Source organism: Pezoporus flaviventris, unplaced genomic scaffold, assembly GCF_033815535.1.
Source record: "Pezoporus flaviventris isolate CSIRO_AGI_PZ_B2104156 unplaced genomic scaffold, CSIRO_AGI_Pfla_v1 ptg000191l, whole genome shotgun sequence".
In the NCBI taxonomy this organism is placed as follows: Eukaryota; Metazoa; Chordata; class Aves; order Psittaciformes; family Psittacidae; genus Pezoporus; species Pezoporus flaviventris.
The window spans coordinates 237919-251451 of NW_026892739.1; the positions used below are offsets into that span (position 1 = coordinate 237919).

The 13533-nt window shown below is 48.9% G+C and overlaps 1 protein-coding gene across 1 annotated transcript; it reads left to right on the top strand.

Moving 5' to 3' along the window:
- The first annotated feature begins 99 nt into the window (after positions 1 to 99).
- Positions 100 to 13449, top strand: LOC133262153 (multiple epidermal growth factor-like domains protein 6). The gene is made up of 25 exons (XM_061441095.1): positions 100 to 286; positions 378 to 518; positions 1017 to 1199; positions 1592 to 1663; positions 2923 to 3049; positions 3281 to 3420; positions 3883 to 4086; positions 4417 to 4566; positions 4736 to 4915; positions 5441 to 5557; positions 5986 to 6135; positions 6622 to 6837; positions 7015 to 7119; positions 7210 to 7354; positions 7459 to 7673; positions 7757 to 7856; positions 8566 to 8732; positions 8885 to 9118; positions 9599 to 9696; positions 10325 to 10502; positions 10867 to 11094; positions 11298 to 11390; positions 11543 to 11716; positions 12352 to 12507; positions 13047 to 13449. Exons 1-25 carry the CDS (start codon positions 157 to 159, stop codon positions 13169 to 13171), a joined length of 3828 nt encoding a protein of 1275 aa, XP_061297079.1. The 5' UTR covers positions 100 to 156; the 3' UTR covers positions 13172 to 13449.
- The last annotated feature ends 84 nt before the right edge of the window (positions 13450 to 13533 follow it).

A 13533-nucleotide genomic window follows, 5' to 3' on the forward strand; every position in this document is an offset into this window, starting at 1 on the left:
TACTGAATATCTCACATTGCATCACGCCTTTTGGCACTACAAAACCTTTTGTAAACCACATTAAGGTAATTTTCCTCGCTTCAGATGGGGCTTCCAGTTGGAGATCTCTGCCCACAAGGACATTATTGCCCTGCTGGCACAACCCACCCAAAAGAGATGCCATGTCCTGCTGGCACCTGGAATGCACAGAGAGGAGCCCAGGATGCCACTTGGTGCCTGCCTTGTGCTCCTGGGTTTTTCTGCAACATGTCTGGGCAGGCTGCTCCTGAGGGACTTTGTGCACGAGGTGAGACAAAGCCAGACAAAGCTCCTTCAGCTTCTTAAAAACTCCCTTGGCTCTGGATCAGAGACAGGACTCAAATGTCTTCTGCTTTAAGGCTATTACTGCGCAGGAAGGACAAAGACCGCAAAGCCAGAGGATGGGATCACTGGAGATCTCTGTCCTCGAGGACATTTCTGCCCTGCAGGCTCAGCAGCCCCTTCTCCCTGCCCCAGTGGAGAATACAGCAATGCAACAGGTCAGGAACTGGAGCTTTGCAACTTGTCTGTGACCTGGGGGATGTAGAAAACACCAATTGTGTTACTTGTCTGCGTCCAAGAGTGTCCTGAGAGCTCCTGGCCATTATCAGCATTCAATGGGGGGGAGTAAAGAAAGGGGTCGGGGGGGTGTTGTTTTTTCCCTTGTGTCACACGGGGAATGTATTTCACCCTGGCAGACAGCTCATGGGTGAGGATTGGAGCAGTAGGTGCACAGACAGCTGGTAAGCGGTTCACTGCCTTTCCTTGCTGTTCTGCCTGCGGTGAGGTGTGGAGGTTACTGGCACTCTGGGGCTGGTGGAGTTAAGAAGCTGAATCAAACTCTCCTGGTTTGTGTTGGAAGGGCAGTTATAGCAGGAGGGCTTACGGAATAACTTCGTTTCCATTCCTGCTTCCTAAGGCAGAGCGAAGCTGTGTACGTGGTGTTTTCCTTCCACTTCATTACATGGTTCATTTTAATTCCTCTCCTTCCTTCACAGGTCAAGACAGATGCTTCCCTTGCCCTGCTGGGTTCCACTGCTCAAGTGGACTGCGCCGTCGCTGTCCTCCTGGCTTCTATTGCCCTCAGAACACTGGAATCAGCTTTTATCCCTGTCCCCCTGGGACCTACAACCCCTCCTATGGCCTCAGCCAGGCTGAGAGGTGTCAGCACTGCCCTGCAGGTGAGGAGATGGCTCTGTCAGTGTAGAGCAGTGTCTAAGAGGGTGATATCTCTGAATATCCCTTTTCCTAAGCCACTGATGCATGTTTCAGCTCTAGGGAATACAGACATCAAAGTACACAGTCCAGGAGGTTCCTTATCCCACTGACAGTGTCCCCAGTGAGCCACAGGTTTCCCTGAGGCCCTGCAGAAGGTTGGGTTACACTCAGGGTTTCCCAGAGGAGCATGAGCTGGGCTGGGATGTGGTTCTGTCCCTGTTGTGCTGCTGCTGAGGGACTGGCTCTCCCAGTCTTCCCTTTTGCCTCCCGATGCGTGTGTGCAGCACAGCAGCTCTCCTGGCTGTTCTCCCTGTTTACCCATACTTGATGCTATTTTCCCTCTGTGGTCTTCTAGGGATGTTCTGTGGAGAATGGGGATTATCCTCTCCAAGTGGTCCCTGTTGGCCAGGATTCTTCTGCACAGCAGGTACTGAATTTAGAGCTCACAGGGCAAAAAAGAGAAGCGAAAAGGAATTCCCTGTAGGAATCAGGTTTTGTACATTCTCTGTACAATCTTTCCCATGTTTTTATTACAGACAGTGCCAGGGTGGTCCTGAGGAATAAAGCAATGTGATAAGGTTATCATCAGTCCCATCATAAGTTTCTCAATTTAGATACCTGCTTTCTGAGCCTACTAGAAGGACTTGGGGAGGAAAACTACAAGAAGCAGACTCAAGAAAGTCATTACCATAGGGATTTGACTGTTGTGAGCAAGTTTCCTGGCAGCTTGCAGTTGGTGTTTGCATAGGATAAGGGCTTGGATTTGTAGGGACAAAGGACTACAGACAGGAAGATGGTGGCAACGTCATTCAGTCCCCCTGCACTATATTCAGCAGCACTGAATGTTCTCTGTGCTGCATGCTGCAACCACGCTGCTGAGGATTAGTGCTTGATACCTCTCATGGAACCACGGGTCCTGAGTTTGGGTGATTTCATAGGGATCCTGACATTTACTTTACTTCTAAGTTCTTATGTGCTTGGAATTATTAAGAGAAGTCCGAGATGAGAGCTGAAAACCACACAAATACAAATTTCCTAGAGGCCTTGCTCTCTGGTTGTGGCTGGTTTGGGCAGCTCACCCCTTCTTTGGGATCTCTTTCAGGTCAAGCGCAGAAGGCAGTCAGCTCTGCTGTGATCAGCATTCAGATCCATGCTTTGCAATGTGGATGGCAGGCTCCATAGATGCTCTCACTATTCCCATATAACTTAAATAGCTTCTGTACATACTGGCCCTTCAACAAACAGATGACTCTCAGTTTAGCATGGAAGGTGGACATTTGGGGTCACTTTTAGTCCTGGTTGCAGCAGTGGGAACTCAGATGAGTTTATTCTCTTCTGAGTATGTTTTCCTGGCTATACACTGGAGAGTGATGATACATGCTAGGGAGGTATTTTGTGAGCTATAGTTAAATCTGTATAGGGGTTTAAGTGCAATTGTATCATGTGTGGTCACTGTCTCCTTCTCCCTGACATCTCAGCTTTTAGAGGAGTAGGTCTGTGGTGGACTAAGCCATCCAAATGGTTCTGTTCCCCCTGGTACTTGCTGTTAGTTATTCCATTCCACTATAGATTGGCCTAAGTAACAATCACCAGCTGCTCTCTTCTGTCAGCTGTGGAAATGTTTCTTTAGGCAGGAACAGTCACCCGTGTCATTCAGGACACCTTTGGTTTACCTTCCTCATGTAGGAGCAAGTGTCCCAAACCCTAATGGAGCCACAAACACGAGCACTGGTGGTCCATGCCCCCCTGGCCACTTCTGCCCAGCTGGCACAAGCATCCCCCAGCAATGCCCTGTGGGCACTTACTCTGACAGGTAAGTAGTCTTCTTGGTTCTGCTGGTGCTCATTGGTGTTATCCTTTTCCTTTTGGTTTCTCCCTTAGTCCTTTAAGTAGCAAAGTACAACTCAGCAAGGCTCATTAGACACATGGCATTGATCACAAAAGCCTCCTGGGTGCTTTCACTTGTCCAGAGCTGTAGGTATCAGTGGTCTACTGCTGAACTTGTGCTCCTGCCAACAGAAAGCCTGCTTGTGTCCCTCACCAGGCTCTACAACAGGCAGGACTCCAGCTGCACAGTGTGTCCATCTGGCTATTACTGCAGCTCTGCTGGCCTCACAGCACCCTCAGGACCCTGCTCAGCTGGCTACTACTGCTCGAGTGGAGCTTCCTCACCATCACCACATGGTGAGCTGCCCTGGGTGAACGAACGCCGGTGTCTTCATTTGTCTGTGTGCAATGCTGAGGGGGTTTGGCCCCAGGCAGTTCCTGTTGTGCCTGTAATGGACGTAGCCTGGTTGCTCCTGGTCATTTTATTGTGTCTCAGAAATAAGAATTTCCAGGGAAGAGTTACAAATCTTTCATAGCGAATTCCATGTTCTCCAGAATTCTTGGTGGATGCGAAGCAGAGCATTTAGAAGGCTGATCTGTTCAGTATGATTTGTTGTGGCTTTGCCTGTGAAGCAAGGAGAGAAGAGGCACGGTAACACAGCATCAGAGAGTTCCAAAGTGGTCATTCTAGTTACTGTGTTGATCTGTCTTCTGGGATCCCAGAGAAGACAACATCTTTCTTGCTGGACCTTTGTTAGCATTGTCCCTCCCTCAGCAGCTCCCTTTGTGGGCCATGTTTTTGTGCTTTCTGTGCTCTAGGTATGTGGGAGAAAGGAGGTCCTTGTCCTGTGAGCCACTTCTGCCCAGAAGGAAGCAGCTTTCCCTTGCCCTGCCTTGCAGGGACTTACAACAACCTCACCAGACAAGCTGCATGCTTCCCTTGTGCTGCAGGCTACTACTGCCCAGAAAACTCCACCAGCTACAGTATGAACCCTTGCCCAGCTGGCTTTTACTGCCCCAAAGGTGAGATGGGTCCTGGGGGACAAGGCAATCCATGGGCCAAGAAATTGTCTCTGTGGACCAAAGGTTTAAGTGTCAGTCTGGTTCTTCACAGGAAGAAACCCCAACCCTGGAAACCACAGCTATGGCTGTTGTTTGAGCCTTAAAGGCAAACCAAACAGCACTGTCTGCCTGGCCGTGAAGGGCAAGCTGTGCACTGTGAAGGTCAGCAGTGACATAAATGGGCAAAGATGACCCCGAACCATAGGATGCTACATGAAGTGATACAGCAGGATTGGTAGCCAAGGTAGTATTTATAGTCCATGAAAGCCATTTGCTCTTTTTATTCCAAAGGAACCAGGTTTGCTACTGAGTTCCCCTGTCCGCGGGGCTACTATAACCCTGATCCCATGACACAGAGCTTGGATAGCTGCTTGCCCTGTCCTCCTGGGCACTACTGTGGGAAGGAGAACTTGACAGCTGCCTCAGGCATGTGTGATGCAGGTGAGACTGGATCTCTGTGGCTTTTGCATTGCCCAGCACTTGGGGACAGCATAGTTTTGGGAGGCTGATGCTTGTGTCCTGCAGCAAAACCATCCAGGATGGGTTATTCATGAGAATTCCTGGGGCTCTGTCATTGCTAGAGCTTCTCAGTGGCGTTTTTTGTTCTCAGGTTGGTTTTGCATCTCAGCTGCTTGGACCTCACGGCCTTTTGATCTGGATAACTACACCAATACCAACTGCCTCTGCCCAGCCACCGCCACTGGAGGGAAGTGCACAGCTGGTTTCTATTGCCCCAAAGGAAGCCCAGAGCCACTTCCTTGTCCTCCAGGGTTTTACTGCAATGCCTCAGGTCTGTGTGTTTGCAAAGCAGGAGTGATCTGGTTTGAGGGGTGTTAAAATGAAGGCATTGTGTGGGCAGGGAAATGTTTGTTATTTCAGAACTCACTAGAGGACCCTAAAGCTAGTTTTGTTTCTGGATGATAAACCTGGTTTTCCCAGAATTTGCTGTGTGTCTTCAAGTGAGTCACTGCCTCCATGGCCATCTTCGAGGACCGATGGGAACACAGGTGGCTATAGGTTCATAGACATGGAGTATCAGGGTCTCCTGACAAAATTCCCTGTATTCTGTGTGCCTGCAGATGCTGGGATACAGACAAAATGCTGCTTCATTTTCTCCTGCTCCTTTTCCTTCCTTTCAGTATTCCTTCCATGTGTTAAACAGGAGCTGATTTTATCCTGATGTTTCTGTAGAGCTGTGATGGTGCTTGTGAGATGCCTTTGGTGTCTTCCAGAGGGATGCTTCGAGTGGGTGTTTTTCCTGCTTTCCTTCCTTTATCTAAGTGCTCTGAGTGCCATTATCCCCTCTGTCTTCCAGGTCTGTCTGTGCCCAGTGGGGAATGTACTGCTGGTTTTTACTGTAAAGCTGGAGCAACAATCCCTAACCCAACAGATGGTGTGACTGGGAATATCTGCCCTGGGGGCACTTACTGCAGTAGGTATCCGGCAGGAGTAAAAATTTCATGTCACTTAATGTCTGAAATACAGAAAATTTCATGTCATGCAATATCTGAAATCACTGGGGCTGATTTTGGAAGTGTGGTGGCCAACTTGCTACTGCCTAAAGACTCTGATTCTTCCCCTAGTTTCCCCCCTGGCCTGTTCTTTGAAAGTGGGGAGTGATAGATTTGTCTCAGCACCCAAACTCCTCCATCTTTGGATTGTGAACAGCTGCACCTCATTTTCCCTTGTTAAATGAAGCTCCTAATGTCAGACCTCTCCCACGCAGCACTGTTTGAGCTCTGCATGGCTTCCCTGACCCTGTTTCCATGCTGCTGCACGTTCATCCAAGCCCTGAACGCAGCAACGACCTCCTTCATCTTTCACTGCTCATTTCTCTCTGTCTTGCTTCTGTCCTCGCAGCTGCAGCATCAGCAGTACCCAAGCTCTGCCCTGCTGGCACCTTTTCCAGCCTCCAGGGGAGGAGAATGCTTTCGGAGTGCCAGCCTTGCCCCTCTGGCTTCTATTGTGAGGAACCTGGCCTCACTGCTCCGACCGGAGAGTGCTGGGAAGGTAAGTCATGGATAAACAGACCGAGCCTCTGGGCACATGCTCAAAGGAAGGTATGTTTGTGTGTATTGGACAGCTTCAAATGAATGTGTGAGCCAGTGGTTTAGAGAGGAAAAGTCAAAGGTGGAAAAGCCATTCCCCTGCTGGGAGATCTGCCAGGAGTCGAGAAGGTGCTGTAGGCTGTGCAGGCACCCCTGTTTTCACAGTCTCCAATTGGAATTCCATGCATCATACAAGAGATGGCTGCTTACTGCTGACTCCTGAGCCTTCCTATGGGTGCAAGTTGAGAGTCTCGCTGCCTGTCTTGGTGGTTTCCCTCTCCTGACTTGGAGAAGAGCAAGTTCTGGCTTTGTGTGAAAAGGCCACTAGAGGTTAAAGCAATTCAGACATGTGTGCCTGGGAGAACCTGCTCTCTCCTGATGAGCAGCACCTCAATAGCTACTATCTCCTAGTAACTATCTCCTAATGTAGCTTTCTTTTCCCCTGCAGGCTATTACTGTAACAACCAGCAGGGGCCAGTTACTGATTTTACCCTTTACCCATGCCCACGAGGGTTTTACTGCCCAGCAGGAACAAACAGCAGCACTCAGTACAGCTGCCCTGCAGGAACCTTTGGACCAAGGCAAAAACTGAAAGCAATCACAGAATGCCAAAGGTGCCCACCAGGAAAATACTGTGAATTCTCTGGGCTTGCTGCCCCAACAGGTATATTGCTGCTCTCCTGAGTGTATTCAGTGGTGTTAGAGTCATGGCAGGGGCTGATGGACTGGTGTTAGGACTTTAGGATGCTGATCTAGGTGAACTATCCCATTCGCTTATCAAGAACTTCTTGATATCTTTTAATAGATTCATGCATTTCGTATCAGTTACTCTGTTTTCTAGGAGATTGTGCTGAGGGGTTTTGGTGCAAAAGTGGTGCCCGAGTAAGAACCCCCCAAGATGGAGAATCAGGACTTCCTTGTCCTCCTGGTCATTATTGCCCTGAAGGTAAGAGCGCTTTGCTAAAGCAGAGCTGTTGATCAGTCACAGAAGGCATGAGGTGGTGTTTCCTCACTCCAGCACAATGTATTTTGCCAGGTGCCCCGCTTCCAGTGCAGTGCCCTCCTGGCACATGGGCTGGTGGTGAAGGCAGCAGGAGCTTGCAGGAGTGCCAGCCTTGCCCTGGGGGATATTACTGCAATAGCTCAGGGCAGAGAGCCCCCTCAGGACCCTGCAGCCCAGGGTGAGTAGAAGAGCACCCACATTTACATGCTGTGTTGCAAGAGAGGAGGTCTACAAGGGCTCTTCTTAGCCTTGTGGAAATGAAGGATGTTTTCTTGGCTGCAGGTACTACTGCATCTCTGGGGCCCAGTCCTCAGCTCCCACTGATGGCCTCTCAGGAGCTCCGTGTCCAGGCAGTCACTTCTGTCCTCTCGGATCCAGCAGTCCAGCTCCATGCCCCCCTGGCTCCTACATGCCACACACCCATGGAGAGGAGTGCCGTGCTTGCCCGGAGGGGGAACACTGTGTCTCTGGAGAGAAGCCACAGCCCTGTCCCCAGGGTGAGTTAATGTCCTGCTTAAATGTCTGAGTCGTCTTTGACGTTCCAAAGGCTGCTGATTCTGGTCTGTTCTTTCTTTTCCAGGGTATTTCTGTCCCAAGGGCACAGCTCTTCCTTTTGCTTGTCCAGCAGGGTCCTATAACCCTTCACCAAGGCAAGGCAGCTGCCTCCCCTGTCCCAAAGGGTAAGGGTGAGACACTGAGTCCCCTACATGTGTGAGTCCCATACTCACACATTTTAGGTGTGAGTAAGGGACTATTAGGCATAATTGTTTATCCAGTCATCGTGGAGAGGAGTGTGGTGGGAAAATGAGTTCTTTTACCACTGAAAAGCACTTGTCTGTGAGGAAGCAGAGCTCTGTTTAACCACGCTACAGCTGAGTGTGGGAGCAGGCAAAGTCCTAAATCCAGGTACAACTACACTGGAATTTAGATCAGAAAGTTATTTGGAGCAAGGAAACCACTAGCACCATAAACCTTTCCCATGTCTAAAGGAAGAGACTGTTCCCTTGGCAACAAGCCTGCTGAAGGGGAAGAGGATCTTGGGTATCACCTGATGCTGAGTCTGGCTTTTTCCTGTGGGGATTCATCTCCAATTACTGCCTGGATTTGACCTTGATTAACTTTTACAAGTTGATGAATCGCAGCCTGGATGTGTTGTGACTCAAGTTAAGGAAATTATGTCTCTGTGGCTTTTGCAATTATGCCATCAATTTGGCAGAGGAGGAAACAACTCAAAATGTAGTAAAATATGCATAAGTAGGTCTCTTGTGGTCAATACACCACATTAGACTGGCTGGTCCCACCACTAAGTTGTTATTCAGGTATTTGTGGATGGAATGTTGCTAGAAAATGTCTTATTTCTTCTCTTTTTTTAATGTCTCTTTGCACTAGGTTCTTCTGCCCCCCAAATTCCTCTTCCTTTATGGAGAATGAATGTCCAGCTGGCCACTACTGCCCTCCAAGTACTGCTTCTGCCACTCAGTTCCCATGTCCAAAAGGGACTTACAACCCCCAGACTGGAAGCAGCCTGAAGGCTCACTGCACCCCCTGTGACCCAGGCAAGCAGCAAATAAGGACATCTCAATATGACAGGAGAATGCATGAAAATTGGGAGTGTTCTTGAGCTTCAGGGGTGACTTGTGTAGCTTCCTCTCTGGAGTACCTGGGGTGTTTTCCTGCCCCTACTAACGGCATTGCATTGCTTTCTCAGGGCACTACTGTGCACTTGTGGGGCAGTCCCATGTTACAGGACCTTGTCTGGCTGGGTTCTACTGCAGAGGAGGTGTTTCTGTTCCAGCACCTACAGATGGTCTTCTGGGGAACACATGCCCAAAGGGGACTTACTGTCCTATGGGCTCTGCCTTTCCACAGCCATGTCCTCCTGGTTATTACAGCAACTCAACTGGGAATACTAGGATCAAGGACTGTCTCCTGTGTGATGCAGGTACAATATCAAAAGAAAGCATGAATGAGATTCTAGCCAAGCACCAGTATTTCCAGGGCTCCTGAGACACTTTGTGGTTCCAGAGCAAGCAATCATGAACAACTGCTTTCATGGAGAGATACAGGGTAGAGCATAAAGGGACTGCATCTGCACTGTGAGCTTCCCTTTCTCCACCTTTTCTCTATGTGGTTTTGTACTAGGAGATCCTAAAGTCACAGAATCACAGAATGGTTTGGGTTGGAAAGGACCTGAAGATCATCCAGTTCCAGCCCCTTGTAGATGATACAAGGAGTGCTGTTTGTTCAGGCATGTAAGCTCTGTACTTGCAGCTATTCCCAGTGACAGCATCTCCAGGAGAATAGATGTTGGTGCTATCAAACATGATGCTTCAGTGATTATTTCCTCATTGCACACTTGCTGTTTGTCTGTCTCATGCGACCAGTATCATTATGGTCCTTTTGTGGTTCCTCTTCATTTCAGGGTATTTCTGTGATGGGACTGGACTTGTTTCTCCAACTGGATTATGTGAGGCTGGGTTTTACTGCAGTGGAGGAGCCATTTCTGCTAAACCTCCCAGGGTAAGCTGTGCTTGTACTGTGAATAGTGTAAAATGTATCTGTGGAACTGAAGACCATAAAGTCACCTTAGTTCTTCTGCCCCTGATTGAACTGTCCCTTAACTACATTATGTTGTGTATTGGGTGCATCGGTGCATCTGGTTTCTTGATAGCAAAAGGGGCAGTTGGCCTTCTTTCAGCTTTTACATCTAAAAGCTGACCAAAAAGAACTCTCTATTTGCATACTGATTCTGCAAAGCAGAGTGAAATGCTGTATCAGATTAGAATTCCAGAAGTTAGGAGTGCAGGAGTTTGATGAGAACATTGCATCTGTCAGCCCCCCTCCTAGGCAAAATACAGTGAGAATCTTTAAAGGTGATAACTCAGCAAACACTAGGTTATGCCTCAGCTTTCTGCAGACTATGAATGGTGAAAGGGTGAGGCCACCTTCCAAATGGCCATCCCAGCAAGTTATGGGCACAATTCTGATCCCTTCTTTTGGGAAAGGAATAGGCGTGCAGCCTGAGGGATGAGCACAGGATTTCACACAACACATCTGGTTCTCATCGGCATGAGAGCTTGACCCAAATCACTTTGCAAGGGCCACCCCTGAGTTGGTAGCCTTGTAACTGGGGTGTTCTTCTTGCAAGACAACGGTCAGAGGAGGACCCTGTCCACCGGGACATTACTGTGAGGTGGGGAGCAGCAGAGCCCAGCCGTGCCCTGCGGGGAGTTACAGCCCATCCTGGAGCATGGCACAGTGTTTGGAGTGCCCAGAAGGCTTTTACTGCACGGCTGCTTCCGCAAACTACACCGACTGTCCTGCAGGTGGGTCTGGTCGTTCTGCCCACTCATCCCGGCACAGTTTGGGATTGGGTAATCTGAGATTAGCAGATGCCCCGGCAGCTGTTTGGAGTGGATTTGCCCTTGGACTTGGTTGCATGATGCAGCAGATGGACAGGTCAATGTCTTTGGTCAAAGCACTTAAGCTCTTTTGAGATTCGGCTCCTGTCTGAATGAGGAAAATGGTAAATAGAGCATCAGCTTTGACCTTTATCGTACACTTTGAGACCTTCTCACTAAAGCTGAGAAGCTTGGGATCAGTCCTTCTCAGATGAAGAGAATGCTGTGTCTAGGTTGGTGATTCTCCAGCACGTGTTAACCTTTGTGAAACCTCTCTCTTCTTTCCTAGGTCACTATTGCCCCAGGAATACAGAATTTGCCACTCAGTATCCCTGTCCCCCTGGAACCTACAGCGAAGCTTTAAATATCTGGGATACTTCCAAGTGCCAGCTGTGTCCTCCCGGAAGGGTCTGTTCCAAGCCAGGCCTGACAAGACCAGATGGACTGTGCATGCCTGGATGGTTTTGTCCACCTGGATCCACATCAAGCAAACCAGTGTTTCTTGGCAATCACTCTGGTACAAAGGGGAATGGTAGAGCATGATGGCTGTTGTTATTGAGAAGGTGGCATTACAGAGTCACCTGTAGGGTCCAGGCAGTTCAGGGTGGGTTACTTTCCTGTTTCTTTCCTTCCTTCAGCACTCTAGTTCTGTTTTCCTGAGCTGTTTAAGTACTCTCAATTCTTCTGTTTCAACTCAGTCTATGTCTTTTCCATTAGCAGGTATGGCAGCTCCAGCTTCTGGATCTCTTGGCTTGTGCCAAGCAGGAACCTTTTGTCCTGCTGGGTCCTTTCTTCCTCTTCCCTGCACCCCAGGTAGGAGAAGACTGCTTGCTTCCTGCAGAAATGGGGTTTTGCCCATGTGTGCTGCTCTCCCTTTTGCCAAGAGCAGTAGGCAATTCCAGTCTTGTGCTGGGACTGGTTCTGAGCACTCTTAGATGGCAGCCTTGCTTCTACCCCTGCATCAGGTTCATACTGTGCAACAGCAGAGCTCTCAGCTCCATCAGGTCCCTGTGAGGCTGGCTTCTACTGCACAGGGGGCTCAACGCTCCCAAACCCCATGGATGGAGCAGGAGGGAACATTTGTCCTCGAGGCCACTTCTGTCCTGCAGGGAGTTCTTCTCCATCTCCATGTCCTCCAGGTAGGTTTGATGGCAGCTGCTGCATTCAACCATTTCTCTTCCCAGTGCACTGCTGAGCCTGAGGCTGTACCATTGTCCTGCTGCCCCTTTATTTCCCCAAGGGACAGCTGCTATCAGCACAAAGCTCATCCTCTAATCCAGTGCTGTTGTATTGGGAACAGCAGTCCTAGATGTGTCCTCAGAGAGTAGCTGCAAAACTGCCTCAGAAGCCTCAGCTTGTGGCCTACATGATGCTGAAGGAGAGGTCACACAGCCCAGCACACCACTGCCACCCTCCCTGCACATCAAGAGCTGTCCTTTACCGTCACTCTTCATGAGACAGATGGTTAAGTTGAAGGAGAAAGACTGTGGAATGTTTGTTTCTTTCCTGTTACATTAAACAAGTGGTTGCACTGCTCAGTCCAGACCAGAAATAAAGAGGAATTCAGCGCAGCCAGCACTCAGGACCAACCTGTCATCTACTCTCCAAGGGGACTCTACTCCCTTTGGATTCCTTTCTTGCCAGCATCCTCTTGGCATCTTCTGCAGGAGGTTTCTGGGGCTGGTGTAGTTAGTTACTGTGTGAGCAGCTCCCGCTCTTTTCCTTTAGTCTAGGATGACAAGAGGATGTGCTTTTGATGGCTTTTTCTTTCCAGGCTCCTTTTTGGCTCATGATGGGGGCCAGTCAGCACAGGATTGCCAGGCCTGCTCCCCAGGGTGGTTCTGCTCTCAGCATGGCCAGAGATCCCCAGAGGGCTTGTGTAAAGAAGGATGGTTTTGCCCAGAGGGCTCTGTGTCAGCCCAGCATTCAGGTAGGAAATCTTTGGGTCGTTCTTTACCTACAGGAGGCACAGGGCTTAAAATCTGACCTTAGTTATGCTTTCAAGTCACGTTTAGAAATGACTAGTTCTTTAGATTAAAACGCGTTTGCAACACAGGTTTAGTGGTGTGTAAATTGTGTGTAAATGTAGTCGGAAAAATAGGGGATCTTACCAAGGCAAAACCCAAGCTGAAAACAATATCCCAAGAGAAGTTTATTCCATGGGATATTTTCACCTTTGTTAGAAAGAGAGCAAGAAGATGCATAAGCAGTTGTCTATTCTCTCTTTCATAAGAGTGATATACGCATAAGTGTAACTCAGATTCTGATGGATTAAAAACATCCATGGGGCTCTGAAGGGGAAGTTATTGAACCATGTGGCAGTGCAGAATGGCTTTATAAAGATTTTATATCCTATTAAATCTTCCAGTTCTAGGTGTGTGGTGGTGCTTCCCCTCATGGCACTATAGAGCTGTTCAGCACATAAGCAGAGCAGTGACATTACAAGTGTGTTTCTTTCTTTGTTCCTAGACTATTTGTGTCCTGTGGGTCACTATTGCCCCACTGGCAGCGCAGAGCCCATACCCTGTCCCTCTGGAAAATACCAGGATCAGGCTGGGAAAAGCCAGTGTGAAACATGCCCAGCAGGGATGTAAGTGAAGTGGATTCTCTCCTTGCTCTTGATGCTTTCCTTAGGAATTAGCATGTGCATTTCCCTCTGCCTTAGACTGCTCTGTGTGTTGCATCCTTTGATACACAGGGCTGGTTTTCTTGTTTCTGTTATCACCTTTCCCTTTATTGTGTCATTTTTCTGTACCACAGTCTGTGAACCATAGAAAACCCATCCTGGGAGCTCTGTCTGCTGGGATGGACAAAATGCTCCTGACAGGTTGCATCTTGGTTCTCCATTTACTTCCTTCCATGTAATTGACCTTCCTTTTATTGTGGAGTCTTAGACTGTCACTGTTGTGCACAAGTTTCTTGGCCTCTGGCAGGACTTCTGGCCTGAGGCAAGACT

Excerpts from the sequence above, each read along its gene's own strand:
- LOC133262153 (XM_061441095.1), top strand. The coding sequence starts at position 157 with ATGCCATGTCCTGCTGGCACCTGGAATGCACAGAGAGGAGCCCAGGAT. Across the intron at positions 7,857-8,565 it reads TGCCTCCCCTGTCCCAAAGG|GTTCTTCTGCCCCCCAAATT; the intron begins GTAAGGGTGAGA and ends TCTTTGCACTAG. Across the intron at positions 8,733-8,884 it reads CTGCACCCCCTGTGACCCAG|GGCACTACTGTGCACTTGTG; the intron begins GCAAGCAGCAAA and ends TTGCTTTCTCAG.